Source organism: Ostrinia nubilalis, chromosome 8 (assembly GCF_963855985.1).
Source record: "Ostrinia nubilalis chromosome 8, ilOstNubi1.1, whole genome shotgun sequence".
Classification (NCBI taxonomy): domain Eukaryota; kingdom Metazoa; phylum Arthropoda; class Insecta; order Lepidoptera; family Crambidae; genus Ostrinia; species Ostrinia nubilalis.
Genome location: NC_087095.1, coordinates 15,738,082 through 15,759,715, shown reverse-complemented (window position 1 = coordinate 15,759,715; position 21,634 = coordinate 15,738,082). Strand labels below are relative to the sequence as shown.

The following is a 21,634-nucleotide window of genomic DNA, read 5'->3' as shown; positions in this document are numbered from 1 at the left end:
CAATTCGAACCTACTACAAAACTAAGTCAATAAACGTGACTCTTGAAGGTCGCGGGAAGAGCCTGGATGCGGGCAGCGCACGACCGTTCATTGCGGAAAACCGGAGGAGGCTGAAACGAAGAAACAAAACTAAGCCAGGGCGGGTTAGAAATAATTCAATCAAAAGGAAACTAAATGAATGTGTTCGAAGGGATTGGTTCACACCCACTTGGGTGTGTGACAGTTGACAGTGACAGCTGTTTAGCAATCAGTGTGCATGGCGACAATTTATGCGCCGGCACCTTGGACATACAAGACAAGTTTTTATAAATCCTTACCTATTTTACCTGATTGATTACTTTGTAGCTTTCAAGGAGTTATCCATCAATCCTCGTTTTTTAGGCTTCAATAAAGACCAATCGTTATATGTTGACTGATGTTTGATGTTAGTAGGAGTGAAAAAGATTAAATAACAACTGAAAACTAATAACGATGGAAGCGCTACGCGAAAAGCAGTCCTTGAGATAGAGAATAAATTATTATGTGGATGATTTCATAAAAACTTTAATAAAAAATTACTCTACAAAACTTGCAAGTTCTTCTCGTTGCTTTCGGCCAGGTTTGTGAGTTTTACCGCTTTTGAAACATTATGCCAATTTCTTTCATTACTTTTTGTGTTTTTGAAATTCGATACATTTTTCTTTTCATCAAATAAAAGTAGGCTTTCATTCTTGAAGGTATCATTTCCACTTCCAGTATTTTTGACTACGTTATGTATAGATTTTGTTTCATTGTCAATCAACATTTTTAATGTATAAATTCCTGTTTCGTTCATTAGAGGAACATTAGACGCGTACTTTTTAGGAGTCTCGGCCTTCACCAAGAGAATTATTTCTTCAAAATTAACTTTATTTGAGTGAGAAGAATTACTGTTATCCCCATCGTGGGATAAACTATTGTTTTTAACATTGTAATCTTCAGTACCCAAAGGTCTCTCTTTGACTACATTGAATGAAACCAGAGAGTGGTCAACTTTTTCAAAGACCATTGTGTTATTCGGCAATATTTTTATGATAGTATTTTTATTATTCGACTCATCATACTCATCAGCATGGGAAGTAACATTACTATCATGAACATCACTTTTTGTTTCATTCTCTGAGCTTCGATGATATCTTAATTTGTTTCCTTCAAAGGAGCCATTTGGTCCCAACTTAATCTCGATTCTTGGGCGCCCACTATCATCTATGATTTTAAGTATAACTCCAGAACTTTCTTCATCTTTGATCGAATTGGTTTCTATTGCGTTGACGGACCTTCGCAAGCCTTTGACTGGAGGATATTTTACTGCTATTGGATTTGTAGTGTTAGTTTTTGGTTTTCTAATGACAACTGACCTTTGTGTAGTGGTGGAGGTTCTTTGCATGGAGGGAATTATGGGTGGCACGACATCTTGCACCAAAGAGCTGTTAACGAATGCTCCTTTTCGAAGCAAATGCCTGTACAAGGGAATTAAGTGCGAGACGCTTTGATCTACTTTGAGCGCCTTGTTACCTTTTGCTTTGTCCAAACCATACCCCAAATGGTCTTCATCATCGGTCCTGAAGATATCTTTGTCATCGGGATATGGTATCATCTGGAAATCAAAATTAGACCTTTTTTTAGCATTTAAATCCTAAGTACTGTTTATAAGCGGGCGGGGCACATAGCTCGTAGATTTGATGGCCGCTGGGGCAGGAAAGTTCTTGAGTGGCGACCACGAGCCGGAAGAGGTAGCGTGGGCAGGCCTCCCACTAGGTGGACCGACGATCTGGCGAGGGTCGTGGGAGGTGGCTGGATGCGAGCGGCGCAGGACCGGTCTTTGTGGAAATCCTTGGGGGAGGCCTTTGTCCAGCAGTGGACGTCTTTCGGCTGAAACGAACGAACGAACGAACTGTTTATAAGTAAATTGTAGTCTACCCAAATTGAGCTCTCCTGCTGAAGACAATCGTAAATTATACTAACATCGTATCCTCTCCTATCGTGTGGTCGTTCATCCGTGGTATTCAGTTCGTCGAGAGGCTTGGGGTTCACTGTGCTCATGAGGTAACAGCACAGCCCAAACAGCCCTAGCAGCACCACGGAGTAGCCGACCACGAAGGCAGTGCCTCTAGACATGGTTCACGGGTTTTTGGTAAAACTCTACAAAATAAAACTTCGAAAAGATGATGCCAGCAGCGCGTCATGTTGACAACGCCATGTGCCCGTCTATTGTCTATCAATCTGTTTTTTTGTTGTTATCCTGAATATTCTTGGAGGATGTACAAGAAGTAATAAATAGTAGATTGTGGGCCATGACCATAACTTATAACTATTTTCATAATAATAATCTATCTTGTTGTAGAGCTCTTCAGTAATATTCATATTTTTCAAGATTATGGGATTTACAATCCAGTCCTGTTTGATTTATATAATTTATCTGATTTTAGACTTATTTTTAATGTAGTTAAAGAAAAAAACAACTGTTAGAAAATCAATGTATTTTATAAAATATTCATAAACTAAATACAACGAGCTAAACAATATTATACCACTTCCATCAGTAATTAATATTTCTAATCGAGTGTGATGTTCCTGGTAATATTCGCTAGGAGCTGTGAGTATTCGAGGTATGCTTCTGCAGGCTGAAAAAGAAACAAAAATCACGATCATCATGATTAAAGTGATGCCCAAATAGATTTATTCAATCCCAGGGTTGAATCCTGCAAGTTGTCTTCGGCAAGAGTCATGAAATCAACCCTTTTCTGGGGTGTGTACAATGTACACCTACTTCTATTATGCATGAAAAATACCTTTTTTATTATTATGGGTGTTCCTATGTATAAAAAATGTTTGTCCGTTATAAATCTGGTACCCCTGGTAGATCGATAGCGCACCATATTCACTTTTGTTTTAAAACAGACCTTTTACACCTAAGTAAGATGCCACGAAATTAAGCTCACTGTACTGTTTTCAGTAACTACAAGCTTTTCAATACAGTATGGGATCAACATCCTAGTTTTCATTCAGTAGTCGTCATTATCATTATCATCATCAGTACCAATAGTACAAAAACTTTCGACTTCGAATCGTGCCAAAGGTACAGGCAAGTCTGCGTGTCTATGCCTAATGTGGCTATGGCTACAAACTTAACTATGCTTAGGACAAAAGCATCCATTCAGGGTCGTACCAAATCAGTCGTATTATCCTCATCATCGTCATCAGGTTTGTACGTGTGGCTGTGCCCGCTGTGGTAGCTCATGAGCGCCGCCTTCCGTGGTAGATCCATCAGGTCAGGATCCACCACCGTCATCAGGTACATGAACGCCGAGAACAGGGCCAGTACCACTGAGGAGTACACCAGGAAATAAAGAACCACTTTCATGTTTTCGCTCCACTTTGAGACAGTGACAGAATGACGTTTATTATAAGTGACAAGGCATAGTGAAACAGCTGGGTATGTAAAGACTTTTTGGTGTCCTCTACTTGACACAAACTTGGAACCATCTTGCAACCGCTCGAAAAAGCCGCAAAAGCATGATGAATGTCTGTCGAATTATCTAGCAAAATTTTCTAAAACTGAGATAAGTTCATGGTTATTAAAACAAAAAAAGTGTTTTTGGAAAAAAGATTCTGCTGAAAAACTAAAGCGAGAAAGATCATAAAAAAAAAACAAAAACCTTTGAATGACATCAAAAAGTGTCAATTTTGCTAAATATTACAAAGAAAAATGATTTTCTAGTGTTTATTTTAGTATCAGAAATAATAAATTACCTAAAGCATAAATAAACGTAAAATATAAACTAAACAAACAAAAGGAAACTTTTTTGAAAGTAAGTTTATGTGGTTAAAAATCAAATGGTGCCCTTCTGAAAAGGTTCACCTGATACTATAGTAATTTTAGGGTTTTCTTATAATTGTATAACTTATGCCCGTTTTCACCATCAAGCCCTAATTTTTAAGTGACCCCTATGGTAACAAATAACAGAAATTTTGTTTACATAGGGGACACTTAAAAATTAGGGATTGATGGTGAAAACGGGCATTAGTATTTTATGTTTGCAGCTATGACCAAGGACAAGGAATCCGATCGCCACAGTAATACCGACTCTGAGGCAGGGTCGGTGCGATCCAACCGCGCCAGCAAACTTGGAGCCATCCTGTGCCCCACTGCCTGTGCTTTGCTACTCGTCTGCGTCTTTGCAGTCTCCTTCATCGGAGCCAAGCTCGCCTATGACCAGTATGACGCGTTCTGTACTGCCCGCCGATTTGATGTAGCCAAACTGTACATTTTCCCTAATGTTACTTTGAAACTGCGAGCCATTTAGCAATGAAATAAAGTTATGTTTCGTATTAATACCTGGTACTTATTTAATTTATCATTGCTTCAGGTCGTGTGCTGTAGTAAGGTTCTACAATATTAAGCTCCCAAGTTAAATATTACAAGATAGCGCCATCTAGTACGTCACATATGAAGTTTTTACTAAAATGTTGTGGTGCTGTTCAGTGGTCTATGCGTTTGATAAAGCATGATAGTGTTTTATTTAGTTCCAGTACACAATAACAGATGACGCTACTGAAGAATCAAGAAAATAATTTTAGTATTTCATTTTCCAATTATAATAAAATTACATTTAAATCTAAAACTATTTTAATTTCACTGACCAATTTACTTACTATTAAAATTTGTTTCATTGAAAGAACAAAATATTTGCGACATTAATTTAGCTTACAATTTTTAACACTGGTAATAAAAAAAAACTTTTGACAACCAAAACAAAATGGGCGGCTGATGAACATCCATACGGCGCAATTTTTTGTAGTTTTTTCCAAAATTGTAGTGTAATAACTTGAAACTTTTTGTTTTTTGTTACACTTCTTTAGTGCTAGTGTCATCTTCTTCAGCTCTTCTTTCATAAATGTGAGTACCTATTGTATTTTCGCTGTAAACTGCTTTCAACACCTTGTATTGATTATATCGTGTTACTTACCTTCAAAAGGAAGGCCAATGTCAGCGTAGCGGTGAGGTGGGAAACTGGGAAAAGTGCCGGTGGAACGCCCCTTGCTATTTACTAATTATTTTGATAATAACTGTTTGCAATCATAATTTTGAACTGTATTGTTTATCTAAGTTCACACAATACCTTGGCAGTCCTAGCACCACACCTAACTTCTTAATAAGTCTTAATAAAATATAGAACCTGTTAAAATATTTGAAAAAATCTACGCTTTAGAGCTTGTTTAATTTACAACAAGTATCTTCATAGCCCAATAAACCTACAATATTATTAAATAGGTATTCAATGTAGGTAGGTATTTATAATAGCATGAAAGTGCTCACGTCTTGTAAGCAAACTTGCTTGGATACCACCCATTTTCAGATCCATAAATTAGCTATGTCAAGACTACACTTAAATATCTTTATTTTAAAAGGACATCATCCACGTTTCATATATTTTTGGTCCAAAATCAAAAGTGCCGGCCAACAAAAAAAAGTGCTGTATTCTGACAGAATACGTCTGCCTTAGCATTTGTTACTATGGCACCAAAGCCGTAGCTCCACTGTGCGTCGAGTATTTGAGATCTAAAAATCATCGACTATTCATACATTTTTTGTTCAAAATCAAAAGTGTCGGCCAATAAAAAAAAAAGTGCTGTTTTCAGACAGAATACGTCCGCCTTAGCATTTGTTACTATGGCACCAAAGCTGTAGCACCACTATGCGTCGAGTATTTGAGATCTAAAATTCATTGACGATTCATACATTTTTTGTTCAAAATCAAAAGTGGCGGCCAATAAAAAAAAGTGCTGTCTTCTGACAGAATACGTCCGCCTTAGCATTTGTTACTATGGCACCAAAGCTGTAGCACCACTGTGCGTCGAGTATTTGAGATCTAAAATTCATCGACGATTCATACATTTTTTGTTCAAAATCAAAAATGTCGGCCAATAAAAAAAAAGTGCTGTATTCTGACAGAATACGTCCGCCTTAGCATTTGTTACTATGACACCAAAGCTGTAGCACCACTGTGCGTCGTAGTATTTGAGATCAAAGTCAGTCGTTTCATATATTTTTAGAACTCAAATACTACGATGCACAGTGGTGCTACAGCTTTGGTCCAATAGTAATAAATGCTAAGGCGGACGTATTCTATCAGAATACAGCACTTTTATTTTTTGGCCGGCACTTTTGATTTTGGACCAAAATGGATGATGTCCTTTATTGAATACTTATGTAAGTGTTTACTCGATAACCTGACATTGTAATTGGAGTGTTTTTCTTTACATAGCTTGTCTGCCTTATCTCACACAGTAGTAAAAGACATCTTTTATTGAAGCATGAACACTAAGTCAGAATCTTAAAATTAGGTATACATTAAACAACAATTTGTACACCTATCTCACAGTGCCAGATAAGTACTGTTAACATTTTATGATTCCATGAAATAAAATGCTACTTAAATGATGCAGGAATCGTTAATTTTTATCCTTACTTGCTTTTTATTGAAGTGCCTACATTATTGAAATGTAATCATCAATTACCTAACTATCCTTTGAAAATTATAGACAGGACAAAAGGGTGTGTTGTTGTACCTACATACTACAAACATCATTCTTCTCATAGCTTGAATAAAATATCTTATTTGACTGGTGATATCATGATAGGTAATTAATATCTTTCACTATTCCCTGTGAGATATGATCCAATGAATTTCAATCAATTTATTGGTACATAAAATCTATCTCGAACAAAATTCAAATTGGATCAGATCCAATAATGTTTGCCGCAGTATCTAACCATTCTCTGCAAAATTATTTCAAACTATATTCATCTCTTTCACTTAATCAATGATGCAGACAAAAGACAGGGATAGAACTGATAGTACTCTGAAATTTCTGAAGCAGTTTTAAGAGTAGACCAGTTTAATTGACTTGTATTCAATCAACTGACATTGGAAAAAACTGCACTTGTAATAAGTAAGAGAACAATGGCTGATATGTAATTGACCAATTATTTTCTGTTATTGATCAGTTAGACAAAAACCTGTTGGCTTGTAACAGCATTTTCGAGCAAATGATACAAGTTACAACATTCGTACACGTTGTTCGTCTTTGTTATCGCGACATGTTCGCTGCGAACTCACTTCGCTGCGCGCTCGCTGCGAACTTGCGGCATGTTCGCTGTGCACTCACTGTAAAGTTGAGATTAATGTTTATGAGAAGACTTATTTTTCTTGTCGTAAAAAACGATGTACCTACATAAAATACATATAAAAACATGTGAATGGGCTCTAAATATAAGGTGTTATTTTTTGTACTGATCATACTTTACCAACGCATCTAATAAAATCATACAAATACAACCCAAGTGTTTTTAAAAAAAAATTCAGGCTAGTTTTTGTTTTTACTTTTCCTAACAAAAAAAAGATATTATTTTTACAACCATCCTGTCTTCACTCACTGCCTCTCTCTCTTTCTTTACTCATTTCATTCATACGAGTACGAACAATGGCCGCGCGCATTCATTCAACGTTCACACACATAAAGGTTAGATTACACTAAACCTACGTTACCAAAAATTATCACTCGTGAGTATGTACGATGTTACGTCATGTTAATAGGTACTACGCGCTGGGAGAAACAAAATCTAGCTACATAAGTAGGTAAATAAGTGTATTTTCATTAGTGTAATAGCGGGGGACTTTTCCAACGAACCGAGGCGAATCATCCGCGTTAAACTAGAAATTTAAAAAAGGATAGAAATTGGAATTCAATATCTACGGTTTCGTAATGCCTACGCAATTTATTTAGAGACGTAATAAAAAATTGATAGGTACATACCTATTACTACTTCGCTTCGCTTCAGTGGAAATGCACCCTAATATTGAATATGAATAGGTGTTGTAAATAAAACTCACTGATCAATTTTCCTGGTTTTAATTCCTAAATTATGATTTGCCATCACACTTTAGATTCATTGATTTTACTTATTCACACATTTACCTATTTTGAATGTTGTTATTTAAAGTTCCTAGGTTATTATTACACTAATCACAATACATTTTGAACGTCAAGCCTTTGTTGAATGTTCACGTAAACACTGTCTTGCACTGTCTAATCTAGCCACGATCGAATTGAGGTAATGCTTTCGGGCTGCACACTTGCTTGCTGTTCACTAGACACCACGTCGGATGTTGTATTCACAATTCGCGCACTAACTTTTTTACGGAAAAAGTCCCTTTCGCGTAAACAAGCACTCATCTGTCCAAATCACACTGTAGGTATGTACCTAGGTAGACTTCCGCAATAACCATCGATAGAACTAGGTCGCGGTCGTGGCCCTCTGGCAACAACTCCTTGATAAGGCATTCCGTATTTTTACGCAAAAGCCGCCGTCTGCGGCGCTCGCATCTGGGTACCGCCAGCACTGTGCCGGTGATTGAAATTGAAATCCAGAACTTCGTCCTCGAAGCGCACGGAATCTCGTCAAGTCAGGATACGGCTGCGCTCCCTGAAGCGCTGCGCGGCTCCAAACAAGCAAGGTATGAAGGTTTTCGACTCGTCAATGTTTCTCGTCGGCCAGTTAGTGTGCCCGAAACATAATTTCACCTGCGTTTTGTTATTGATCAAGCGCGGCATTGTAATAAATCACACATACACTGCAATACGTTTGGGCGCATTGGACGGACTGGGACGATTATTTATGTTGTTGCGCTCCCGCATGCCGATCGGCGGCTCGGCGCGGGCTGTGGGCGCGGAGCGACTGGCAGCGAGCGATATCAATATGGCCGACTCACGCGGCGCGGCACGTGGCAGTGGTCGTTGCCCTCGGCCGGCTACTACGATAGTGCGTACAAACGAATACTCACCGCGCTCAAAGGATGATTAATTTTTTATTTTTTTCGAAACATTCTTTGTCGTTTTACTCGAAAACTAGCCTGAATTTTTTTTTAAAAACACTTGGGTTGTATTTGTATGATTTTATTAGATGCGTTGGTAAAGTATGATCAGTACAAAAAATAACACCTTATATAATTCCACCTAATCTGTAACAACCAACTTTAGGTACCTACCTACTCATGTATAGTATTTGCTACAGAATATTTTACCACTTTATAATGCGAGAATGGTATTATAAAACATTCTCTCAGAAACTCAGGCTACCAAAAAGCTCGTACCAAAATCCACGCCCTCTTCATTTCTGAAGAGGGGCAACTTTGCGCCGCCACGTGCCATCTCTCATTAAAAGTTATGGTGCTCCACATTTTGCGTTTGTCTGCTTTTTCTTGGCAGGCCTTTGAGACTTGACGGCCTATATCTTAAGCATATAACCCGACGCCCTTATAAGTCGTACTACAAATTACGTAATCGCACTTTGGGATGAAAAAATCTGGAAAGAATTTTGGAGTTGGTAAATTGGTATCATTGGGAAAAGAGGAGTGTAGTTCTTCGTAAACTTATCTGCAATGCCATTATTTATTCCACTTGTTGGCCCGTATTTCAAATTTACAATTTATATTCTAAAGAGTTGATACCTTTGTAGTTCCTATCAGATATAGATTTTAGCCTGTCGGATATAAAAAGCAGCAAACTGCTATTCATCTGAAAAATCAGCCATCTATGCATCATCATCATCATCATCAACAGCCCTTTACAGTCCACTGCTGGACTATGAGCCTCCTCCACTATAGTGGAGGGTTTTGCCATAATCTCCACGCTTGGCAGGCGGGTTGGAGATCGCAGTTTAAAAGATTGATGTTTTTCAGAGAGCGCTGCTGCCCATTCTCTGTTTGATGTGTAGTCCCTAAGTCGCCTCTTACGACACCCGCGGGAAGAGTAGGGGTTGGTGACAAATGTATTCTACTCTGCCGTCACCACACGGCTTACTCTGCCGTCACCACACGGCTTCATCTATGCATGCATGACCACTTCTAATAGTCAGTTTCATTTTAATTAGTACGAAAAATATTTCAAAGTAAACTTCAGTGTAGTTTTCCGCATAGAAAAAAATATTGCATCAACATTTATTTGTCGTACTCAGACATGAAAGCACTCCAGTTTTTCCCGCATGCGGCAGTTTTTGCCGCCCCTTTGAACTCATCTCATCCCGCCAGTGAAAGCGGGCAAACATTAGGTCCCTTCGCGACCCGCTGCATCCACCTTTCATCAAAGGTCACCGTGCTCCAGTTTCGTGTTTGTTTCTTTTTTCTTGCTGCACCTTTTTTTTGTTTTCGGCTGAAATTCTCGGTGGCCTGTATCTCAGACAGAAGCTTTCATGAAACCTCCTCAGAGATAGGTTTTTAAAAAGACGGGTGTTGTGTCGGATTTTAATAGGCACATGGTGTATTGTAGAACGCTGTTGCCACGATATAAATGGGGAACCACCAGACGCTTTATCGTTCCGCTCATTACATTATAAGCAAAAACATTACTTACTATGCTTACAGGTTTTTTTTTTTAATTTTTCCTTGTCTTTCTCGTTATGTTTTTAATCTTTATGATCATCTATCTATCTACTATACTATAAGTCACAACCACAACCAATTAAAGCTACGCTTATATCTACAACAGCTGGTGTTAAATTAATAAATTACTATGAAATCTCGTGATACTATGCTGTAAGGCTTTCATAGGTAATTAGGTCTATCACTGAATCCCCAAAACAGGTCGGTGTCAAGGGGAATGAGCGGCACTTGCCAAATGCCAATACCTATGCCGTTTAGCGCAGTTGGTCCCGTATTCTTATGACAAAAGATATCAACAGTCCCAATACCTATTTGGATCTTTCTCTCTATCCGCATAATGATGCCCACCTTATAGCTGCTCAATAACAAGGCCAAAAAACAAAGGTTTGATTCTCCTTCCTTCATTAAAAATGTTATCACTGGACAATGGACACAAAAACATTAGTTCTAAATTCGTTACATCGATAAGTTATCGGTTATGTAGGAAATATGTAAAAGTAGTCACGGTATGCTTTTCAGAGAAAATTAGCTACATTGTTGAAGTAGTAGTATTTCTTGTATTTTCTGTTTAGACCGCGTAAAATATAAAAATAATGCGTCTTGCAAATTAATTAGTCAACACAAATAATTAACTCGGGTACAGCCACCCTAATATATCATGCAACTTTTAATCCAAAAAACAGCCTCTCCAACCTATTAATTAAATTCCCACGAGAAAAAAGTTTTTGGATTAAAAGCACTTGAGAGGAGATAGGGCAAAAATGCACAGCGAAATTTTTAAGGCAGGTTAATGAGTTCAGCCGTTACTTTTTAAGCTGATTTTTCTCGTTTCAAGGAGCAAAAAAACCGTGACCCAGTTTCAGGGTTCACCTGGGATGCGTTGTGACGTCAGAGCTACGTCACGGCTGACACGGTGCCCTATATACCCCGGGGGGCGGCACCATTCAAGTTAATCCCTGCACACGGCCGGCCTATTTTTAGCTCACAACTTCATTCATTGAAGGCCGGATCATGCAATGCGTGAATCGGTATGACTTCAGGTGATCTAAAAATAAATTATTAAAAGAAATAAGTTGTCCGATGCAGAACATTGTTTGGTTTCACATGACTGAAATATGGTTGGTTTGTTGTAATATCTTTTTGAAGCTATTTTGTGGTTTGTCACCGCAGATGGATGAAATGGAATGCTTTGTGAAATGTGCGTTAATCCAATAATCCATGCTGTTTAACAGAAAGCCAACGCCATGTATGTAAACTATTCAAATTCTCTTTAATATTTCAATAATTTCAGTTTCCACAATCATTACTAAATAAAACATTTCAGAGCCATTATTTTAGTAAAGTTCGTGAGGCATTGCGTGTATAACTCGTAATACTAACGCAATAATATTTGACCCAAAAACTCGATTACCTACTTTACTACTTTTCAATACCTAGCAACCGGCTACTTAGGAGGTATTTTGTATACAATGTGTAGTAAATGAGTAAATTGTTATATGATCCAACTTCAAGTTTGAAGTACTGAATAAATAAGCTCATACATAGTTATCATAATAATATTGAAAATTGTGGTATTTAAGACACCTTTGAGATCAAACATGAGGATCATTGAACTCCACTAGACGACTGCACTGAAGTATCGAGGTTTTTAAAAATTTAAGCATTTAACAGCTTTTCTTTTCATAGAAACACATCGATTTAAAGAACAAACATGATGTTTATTACTTCTTTTTGTTCAAAAAAAGAATTGGATAATCATTAGTACCTATCTTATTTTAAAATGGTCTTAAAGTAACTGCGCGAACGAAGTCGCTGATATTCGCTAGCTAATCGTTAGTTAAATAATTTATAATTAAAAATATAAGAAGTTACTCAACCGTTCCGAAACAAAAACAGTTTTGTCCAGGTCGTCACAACTAAACCCTAAACTAATAATCTTTTACTACTGAATTAACGCCTGAAGACATTTAAATGCAAAGCAAACATGGGTTTGGAAGTATAAGTCACGTAATGAGTCTGTAATGTAATGATGCTTGGTCGGATGATGACACATAGATAAAGTTGTGGTTGTACTGCCAGCGAAATTTTTTTTAACAAAACAATAAAGTACCGATGTCATAGAAAATACCCGCTTTTCAACGGGCGATATGAAATGAAACATTAACCCGCCTGCTTTGTCCAGTCTCACAATAATTTGCACATGCCAAATCAGTAGCTTTAAAGATGGTTTTCGGATGAGTGTTGTCCTTATTTTCAGATCTATCAAAGCCATTTCGACCCCTGTCTCCTCTAATAACCTGTGTGATATTTTGTAATAATAAATAAATAACTCGCTTTTTATCCGCTATCGCCGAGAATGAACGCAAACACGGCACGTCTCAAATCTTAAATCACTCGTCTCCATCCAGGCTAGGCTGTCGTAACGTTCAATGATAATGATAACGCTGTTTACGTACACGGAATAATACCTACAAATACCTGGCGAAATTATATTGGTGCTGAAGAAAAATAACTGAATGACTGTCGACGTGTTTTTAACTTGTAATCGACAAAAATAGCAACTTCGAAATCTTAGATTACAAGGAAATATGTACCTCCATCCAAGATGATAGAGATAGGTTTTTTTTTTTCGCCAAGTCGGGACTTTGGTACTTTTTGAGTGAAAATAGCGGGATTCTTCCGTCAGAAGCGGGACATAGTAAAAAAAAACCGGCCAAGTGCGAGTCGGACTCGCGCACCGAGGGTTCCGTACAAACCTGCAAGGTTTACAAAGTTCGTTCATTACGACAATCGAGTCATAACTATGTTTTTTTTTTCACGGGTTAAAGGCAATTAGATCTAAGTATTTGATATGAATTTCAACTTGATAGCTCTACGCGTTCATGAGGAAAAAAGTAATAAGTTTATATTTATTTAAAAATATATATTTTGTAACTAGCTTTCCGCCCGCGGCTTCGCCCGCGTGGAATTTTGTCTGTCACAGAAAAACTTTATCGCGCGCGTCCCTGTTTCAAAAACCGGGATAAAAACTATCCTATGTTCTTTCCCGGGACTCAAACTATCTCTATGCCAAATTTCATCAAAATCGGTTGCGAGGTTTAAGCGGGAAAGCGTAACAGACAGACAGACAGACAGAGTTACTTTCGCATTTATAATATTAGTTGGGATGGGATGTAACTAAAAATTTAAGGTTTTCGGAATTTTTCCTTTATGTGTGCTATAAAACGTTGCTTCATGCCAAATTTCAAGATTCTAGGTCGACTGGAAGTACCCTTTAGGTTTTGATTCCCTTGCGAGTACTTGCGAGTTTCAAAATATGCAGCTTAAATTGCTGTTTCTTTTGATTGCGTTGACATAGAAGTTTGATTTTGTTACAGCTTAAAGGTATTATAGACCTGAGTATTTGGTATGAATTTCAATTTAATACCTCTACGCGTTTATGAGGAAATGGGTAGTAAGTTTAAAATTATTAAAAAAATATATATTATGTGATGTAACTAAAAATTTATGGTTTTCGTAATTTTTCCTTTATCTATGCTATAAGACGTTGCTTCGTACCAAATTTCAAGATTCTGAGTTCACGGGAAGCACCCTGTAGGTTTTGATTCCCTTGCAAGTGTCGAAAATTTGCGGCATAAACGGCTGTATCTTTTGATTGCGTTGGCTTAGAAGTTTGATTTTTTCACAGCTTCAAGGGACAGTAGACCTGAGTAATTGATATAAATTTCAGCTTCATACCTCCACGCGTTCCTGAGAAAAAGGGTCTTGACAGACGGACGGACGGACGGACAGACGGACAACAAAGTGATCCTATAAGGGTTCCGTTTTTTCCTTTTGAGGTACGGAACCCTTGAACAAAAATACAAAGAACCTTCAACTGGCGAGACTTTTCTCAATAACTTATATCTTAATCATACAATTGAGCCCAATTCAAGCGTTTCTTTTAACCTTAACCCGCCAACGAATCGTAGCTTAGCACACAATGAGTGCGTTAAGTACAAAATTGTGAAATATTTCCACGAATTTTCCTTATCGTATATTTCGATAGATCCCGCACCGCGTGTTAATGTTTTGATTATATTATGTACACAAAAAATTACAATGTAGTTGCACCATGTTTTTTTACACTTTTCTCGCAGTCCGAGATTTTGGATGATGAAATGACAATTTTATGTAGGTACCTTATACCAATATTTTTTCGTGTCTTAGGTAGTTTGTTAATTCTACTGCTTCTGCAGTGCCTTACAGTTAAAGTTATTACAAAAGTTTTTCATATTCAAGTTCAATAACTCAGTTAAACTGTAGTTGGGGCGGTCACGCCATCGCATGAGACATGAAAACGAGAATATTGCAATAGCTATTAATTCATCTGAAGCACAAAAAAAATAAAATTGATGTTATTCCAGTTAATCGGTAAGCATTATGATATTTTTTCCTAATTAAATGAGTGTAGATTGGAAAAAAATATCAAAAATTAGGCCATGATTGAAAACGACTGAAAATTCGGAAAATTCTTGTTTTTTTTTTTTTTTCATTTTTTCGCAGTGCATGACAAAGTAACACCCTACGTAAAAAAGGACTTATTTTCTCCTATAATTTTGAAATTAACCAAACTTTATAAAACTTTGAATATAGCTCAAATCTACGCAACTTAGGCGTGGGCAAAACTACTTCAAAACTGCATTACCTACGCAAGCCTTCACTGTCACATTTGTTTACACAAACAATTATAAACGCTGGCTCGTTCAAATAAAGCCTAGTTTCCTGTAAACAATCTAAGAAGCCGTTTATTAGCATTGCATTTTGTTGTTGATCATCAGTCCCTATCCAACCGTCGCGAGTGGTGAGCGTGTCGTCCGCATCTCTGAGTTACGTCACGGTTTTCAACTTTTTCTGTGTCAATAAACTTTTGAGTTTTGTGCGAGTGAGACAGTGATATTGTGTTGAATTTTTCAAAAGCTCCTCGAAAACTTTCACGCTGGATTTCCCATCAGATGGTAAGACTTTCATGGTTTTCTGTAATGTTTATCGGAACCGCATGGTCTCTAACTGGCATTACTTGTGTTGGTTAGTTTTTTCCTACCGCAACTTTGAACGAGCAGAAAAGGAAACAGATCATGCGTGAATAGTGGCTGTTTTTACTAAATAGTCGACCATAACCTGTTTTTCTACAGCAGTTTCTTTGTTTATTACAATTTTAGACTTTATACCTTCAGACCTTTATTGACCCAAAAATAGCTGGTTCTTTGATCAATTAATACACCGCTGTAATCGATTTAATACCAATTAAAATAATCACAACCGCAGACGTTGTAGGCACATGTACACATGTTAGGTACACGCACTTACACGACATTTAAATAGTATTGTGATTCATTAAATTGCTTTTAGAGATGTGTTTGTTGGTTTGTGATAATGAAGGTCAAAGTTGTTACTCTAAAGTTGTTACCTACAAGATGCATGGTAGAGAATAGAGATATGAAAACTAACGTCTTTATAATTGTACCTATGGTGTTCAGGCAGATCAGTTGGAATCGTTTCTTTAAGCGGTTTTTACTATTCTATTTTGCAATTTCAAACAAAGCCATCTAAACAATTATTTCTTAACAATCTTAAAAACTAAAGTAAATGGTGGTATGATGAATGGTAATTTTAGCAGTGAAGTCCTAGTAACTGTAGCTTAAGAAATACTTAATCATATTTGGACTTAAGACGCCTAAGGCAATTAGTGCTCACCGGGTCAAGTTTAATAACCCAGACTAGTCTAATTATAGAGATTTCACTGTTACCAACGTCCATAAACAATAGCGATATCCGACTGAATACATTGAGCAGTGGTTTAAAGGAGATGATATTTAATAAAGAAATAATTCCGAACGGAGAAGTAGGTACCTACATTCCGCGAATGATCGAGAAGAACCTACGATCAATAGAAATGAAATATAACAGAACAATGAGTTCTCGAACAATAATTATGACAGTAACGAGACATTAATGTGTCACCCAATCGTTATGCCGGCCGGCATCCAGCTCCGTGCCGGCCCGCTATGGATCGGTACATCCGTCATGCGATACTCGCATTTCGATTACGGTACACAGTTTATGGCTTTGGATGTTTTAACTGCTTTTGATAAAACAAGCATGCTATGCCACTGCCTCAGACTCTGATTATAGGACCTCCCAGCCTTGAAACTACATCACCTTTTGTCTTTAATGTGACCTCTGTCAGCGAATTCTTGCGACAACAACCTAACCGGTTTCGAGTCGGGTCTGGTATATTTAGGGATTCCCAAAGGAGCAGTATGGTGCCCAGACTTATTAATATACTTCACCGAGTACGTCACTCCAGCGTTGTTGTCTTGGGTCTGCTCATAAAAGCAAGTTCATAGTAACATAAGTTGATAGGTACATCAACAGGTTGTATAGTATATGTATTCTTATTAGAAACCCCAAATGTGTTTTGACTTTATTAGAAAGCTAATCGGTTTTGTGTGCTGTTTAATTTCACTGCATTATTATTGTGGTCATGTTTTTTCTATAGTGCAATGAACTTTGTCGTTGTTTTTATAGTTTTAGTTTCTAATAAAAATTACCATTTCAAGTTTTGCAGATAATACATACTTATAACAAATAGGAAGTTTCATTATAACAAAGGGCACAGTTGGTTATTTATTTATTTACTACTACAATGGGAAATAGTGTCGTTCTGCGATAACCGTAAAGCATAGAGTTTATCGACCCACCACAGCACAGTTCATTGGTATGCAGCTAACTGTCAGATTATATCAATTGAACCGTGGAAAATAGGGTTTAGAATTAAAACACTAACAGATTCAGCATTTTGGGTGGCGATATCGTTGAAGAATCATCATTGTTTGAATCTAGGAGGTTGTCTAGTGTCATTCAAAACTTATTCATTTTGAGGTCGGTACGGCAAAATTTCTACTTCTTGACAATGCTCGATGCAAATGTTAATGATGTCGCTATTTGTATTCATTAGTATAGTAAGTATGTGTTGCATGTAAAAAATAATAATGATTTTGTTTATGCATAATAGTAATGTAAATCGTTACTATTTTTACTTGCATCCAACCCCCTCTTAATTTCCAACTCGTCGCTGCAAAACAAGTTTTCCAAAGATAGACAAAACTAGTCAACCACTCCCTGGATGCGGTTTAAGTATCTGATGAATAGTTAGTTGTTAGACTGACCAAGAAAAAGGAGTAAATAGAGCTGTCATTAAATATCGATTTGTGACTTTAATTTGCTTGTTATGGCTCCAGTCAGTTTTATTAATCACAATATTTCAATTACGTCAGCGTCGCGTATAATCTTTTCTCTTGGCTTGAACTTCACAAGTTTTGTTTTAATTTACAAGGTCGTCATCATCTTCGACGTAGTAATCTTTTGAATTCGACCTTCCACGCCCGAATAACACTGATCTAAAACGCAATATTTTAGTTTTTGCTTGCCGTTGGCTATTGTCTTATTTATTCGCGTATTATAATAGCTAGTTAAGAATGTCTCTATATCTTCCTTATGCATTATATTCGCCTCAAAGTTGATCTTCCCGCTAAGATGATATCACTACACATCTCGAGAGCTGACGAACAATTAGGAACGTGCCGCATCAGCGCTGATCAATGGTCAGGTCATCAATACTGAAGATGCACTTTTGACAGCGATTTTGCTGTGATCTCCCACCCTGTTCACATGAGAACAAGTTTTGAACACGTCGTGCTATAAAAGTGTGAAGGCACGGAATTGTTCCCGCATACAATTTTTGTGGACCAAACGCAAACACCGCATATTTTACCGCAGAATGATAGAAGCCATAATTGTTTATAACATTTTTTGAGAAGAGAAGATAATGTATCCAAACAATTTAAAACCGCTATAGTTGATTACACCAAAGTAACAGCCACTCCAATATATGCGATGGAACCCCCAGTTTATCTCACTAACAAGATATCGCAACATCTAGAGTGCTGCCGACGGCAGGCAATTAGTACGTGCCGCGTCAGCACTGAATATTGATGGTCATCATTACTGAGGACTTGACGTTAAGAAGCTCAATGCAGAAGTTGGTAAATCCCAATGTGATGTAATATGCCCTCTAGAGACTTGAAACGATGGCGACCAAACATGAATGAACGAAAATGCCATCATAATTTGCATAGATTAAGAAATGGGTGGATATGCCTTCGTAATTTAGTCATCACGTTTCAATTAACGTGAAACGATGCTCATTCAACATGGCCATGTGTCTGGCTGTGAATATTTCACAAGCTATCATGTTCTGTTGTTAGTTACTAACAGGGTAAAGTTCCATCATCGAATAAATCAGAATAAATTCCTTTATTAGAACCTTTTCTTATGTTTTGGTGGTGATTTTGACCTTCTAAAAGTGATGCATACCAAAATCATATCTCATTCTTTAATTTTATTATTGTTGTCTTATTGGAAACTAGCTGTAAATGGTCTAGTTTTACAATAAACTGTTAAAGAAAACATGTTGATGTTGTTTTAATATGCTGTAAAAAGTAATTGGTATGCACACAGCCCACACTTAGCCTTGATTGCCAATGGATCGATTTATAAAATGGCATGAACCTAGTTCCCATTAGTTAGACATAAGTGCTACTTCGATGTCCAGGCATGTTTAATCAATTTACATTTTACATGCGTACCTTTTAGTTCTGTATTTATTACCCAGTACTGCCATCTTTATCGCAGTCATTTTAACGTTATATAATTTGGTTAAGACTTTTGTTTAAAGTATTGCGAAAATGTATTTACAAACAGACCCGAATTGAATACATTTTTATCAGCAGTTGCGAGGTCATGTTTGATACATAGAAATTTAAATGGCTTTGCCATTTTAACGTCACCAAGATAATGCCCACCATGGAGATAGTACTTAGCTGTGTGCTGTGTTTGCAATGCGTGTATGCGCCAATACTGACTAAACTTAAAATAATGTTACTAAAGAAAAAAAATGAAATTTCCTCGTCAATATCTTAGAACTGCATTGTTTGTAGCGATCGCGTCATTTCTTGACGTCCAATAGCCCTTATCAACTCAGGCTGTTCGAACTACTTCGTCATTGATACTTGTTTCTACAAGCATGGACACGAGCGACAAATTGTGCATCCACTATATGCAAGCGCAGTGGTCCGTGACTGCTAACTGCAACCGTTGCACCGCAGATCGCCACCCACGCGCCTGCAAAGCAGTCTACATGTAACCCAATTATCGGTTGAAGGTTATCACCACTTATGATTACGTGATGTGTAGTTTTGTTTTATCTACGAGAAGGGACATGAACTCTGCTTGTTATTCAGATATAATTAATTAGTTTGCAAGCTTCTAAAAATAACCAGACACAAAGTAATATAGATATTAACTTCACATCATCGATTTTCAAATATTAAGTCATCAGAACCGAATTGATAAAGCAGAGATAGAATTTAGAACTGTATTTAAACAGTTGTATGATGTACGCATTTAAAAATCAATTAAGGAAGCAATTGTGACTCATCTTCACGTAACGACTAATCACTTTACCACTAAAAGCAATCGAGGTATTCACAAAAGTGCTCTAGAAATTGGATAGCGACAAATCCTTCAGGGCTTCGCCGCGGAAGCCATTGAAGTGCGCATAGCATATCAGATTAATAGGGCCAGCCCTTGCGCAATTTGCTCTTACGCACGAACTCGCAGGTGTTTTTATTGGATAATGCATCATTCATAATGCCCAAATACGTTTGAGTCATTCAGACATAGGAGTTCTTGAAGATCTTGAAATGTGATCCTGACAATACACAGGATATTGTGTTATGTTGGTTCATGAAGTCTGACGCCTAGGTTGTGACCCCACTGTTACAAAAAGTAAAGTGAAACTGTCCTTAATTTTAATACAACTTTCTAACCTGATCCAAATTCTTTGTGAAACTGATGTCCTCCAAAGCTGCCTAGTATGGTTTTAGTTTCGCATTCAAATTCACAAAATATCCATTTCTCTTTATGACTCTAAAATTCAAAGATAAGCATCTTAGAAATATCTTTATTTCCAGTGCGCTTTTTGGCTTCTGCCAATTTGCGACTATCCTTGGGCGAATCTCATTTCAGATTAGCATCAGAGAATATGGTCGGAGAAAGGACAAACATAACCGGTACATAAAAAACAGACTTTACTTACAGCCCATACCAAAACATGGAACTTGTTCTGAGTAAAGCCTCCTGCGACCTTCACAGATGAATACAGAAATTATCTTTTAGCTTATACTATACTTACATACACGAACTTTGGATCAAGAATGACGAATATTTTAAATGCAAATTCGTCATCACTATATTCGGATTCTGCCTAAATCCTAATAATAGCTCGTATCTTTTTACATGTTAATTTTTCTTCTGTCTGCTATAGTATATCGGAGTAGCCTTCACATTTGCATTGATTGGTTCTTTCTGTTCTTACATAATTTAACTTACTGTTATCCAAAAACTTGTAGTTATTCTGCCTTTATGGTATGAAATGATAATATGGCGCAGTAATCAACGGACACGTCCTAGTAAACGGGTGACATTATTATTATTCGTATCGATGTTGCAAGAACATGTAAACTTCATTCATAATTCAGTACATTCAACATGCTGGCTATTTTAAATTATTATTGACTGCTCACGATTCCTTGGCGGTAAATAATAACTAGTATACACAAGGAACAAAAAATAGCAGAAAAACAATTCCCTTTACACACGAGAATTGCAATGTTTTCTAAAAACCAATTTAGATTTAATATTCTTCGAAACAATTTTCAATAACTTAGCGGCAGTAAATTGTGGCCACTTGACTAGAATAATGGCATGGGTAAATATTCTGCATTCTTTTAGCTATTTCAATTCAAAGATACTGCGGAAAATCAGTTTACAATAAGAAACCTTGTCAGTACATCAAAAAACCAATGAGTCACAATCGACAACACTGAAACACCATTTACTGCTTTGATCCAAACATGTTACCTTTAGAATTTCTTCCTCAAAATACTTCTCTTTCTTAATTCATATGTTGAGTTAAAATAACCACTCAAGTAAACTAAGCATTCAACTTGCAACCTTGGCTGGTTGTACTTAGGGCAATGACATCACGCATCGGCTATGAAGTGTTA

General features: G+C 37.1%; 1 protein-coding gene and 1 long non-coding RNA gene across 2 annotated transcripts; one reads left to right on the top strand and one right to left on the bottom strand.

The window, feature by feature from the left end:
- Nucleotides 1-527: 527 nt before the first annotated feature.
- On the bottom strand, nucleotides 528-2,208 carry LOC135074276 (uncharacterized). The gene is made up of 2 exons (XM_063968558.1): nucleotides 1,984-2,208; nucleotides 528-1,615 (listed from the first exon to the last, which is right to left on the bottom strand). Exons 1-2 carry the CDS (start codon nucleotides 2,134-2,136, stop codon nucleotides 560-562), a joined length of 1,209 nt encoding a protein of 402 aa, XP_063824628.1. The 5' UTR covers nucleotides 2,137-2,208; the 3' UTR covers nucleotides 528-559.
- A 1,488-nt stretch (nucleotides 2,209-3,696) lies between these two features.
- On the top strand, nucleotides 3,697-4,354 carry LOC135074275 (uncharacterized). Its single transcript, XR_010257798.1, has 2 exons — nucleotides 3,697-3,830; nucleotides 4,063-4,354. It is a non-coding gene; the product is annotated as an uncharacterized LOC135074275 (long non-coding RNA).
- The last annotated feature ends 17,280 nt before the right edge of the window (nucleotides 4,355-21,634 follow it).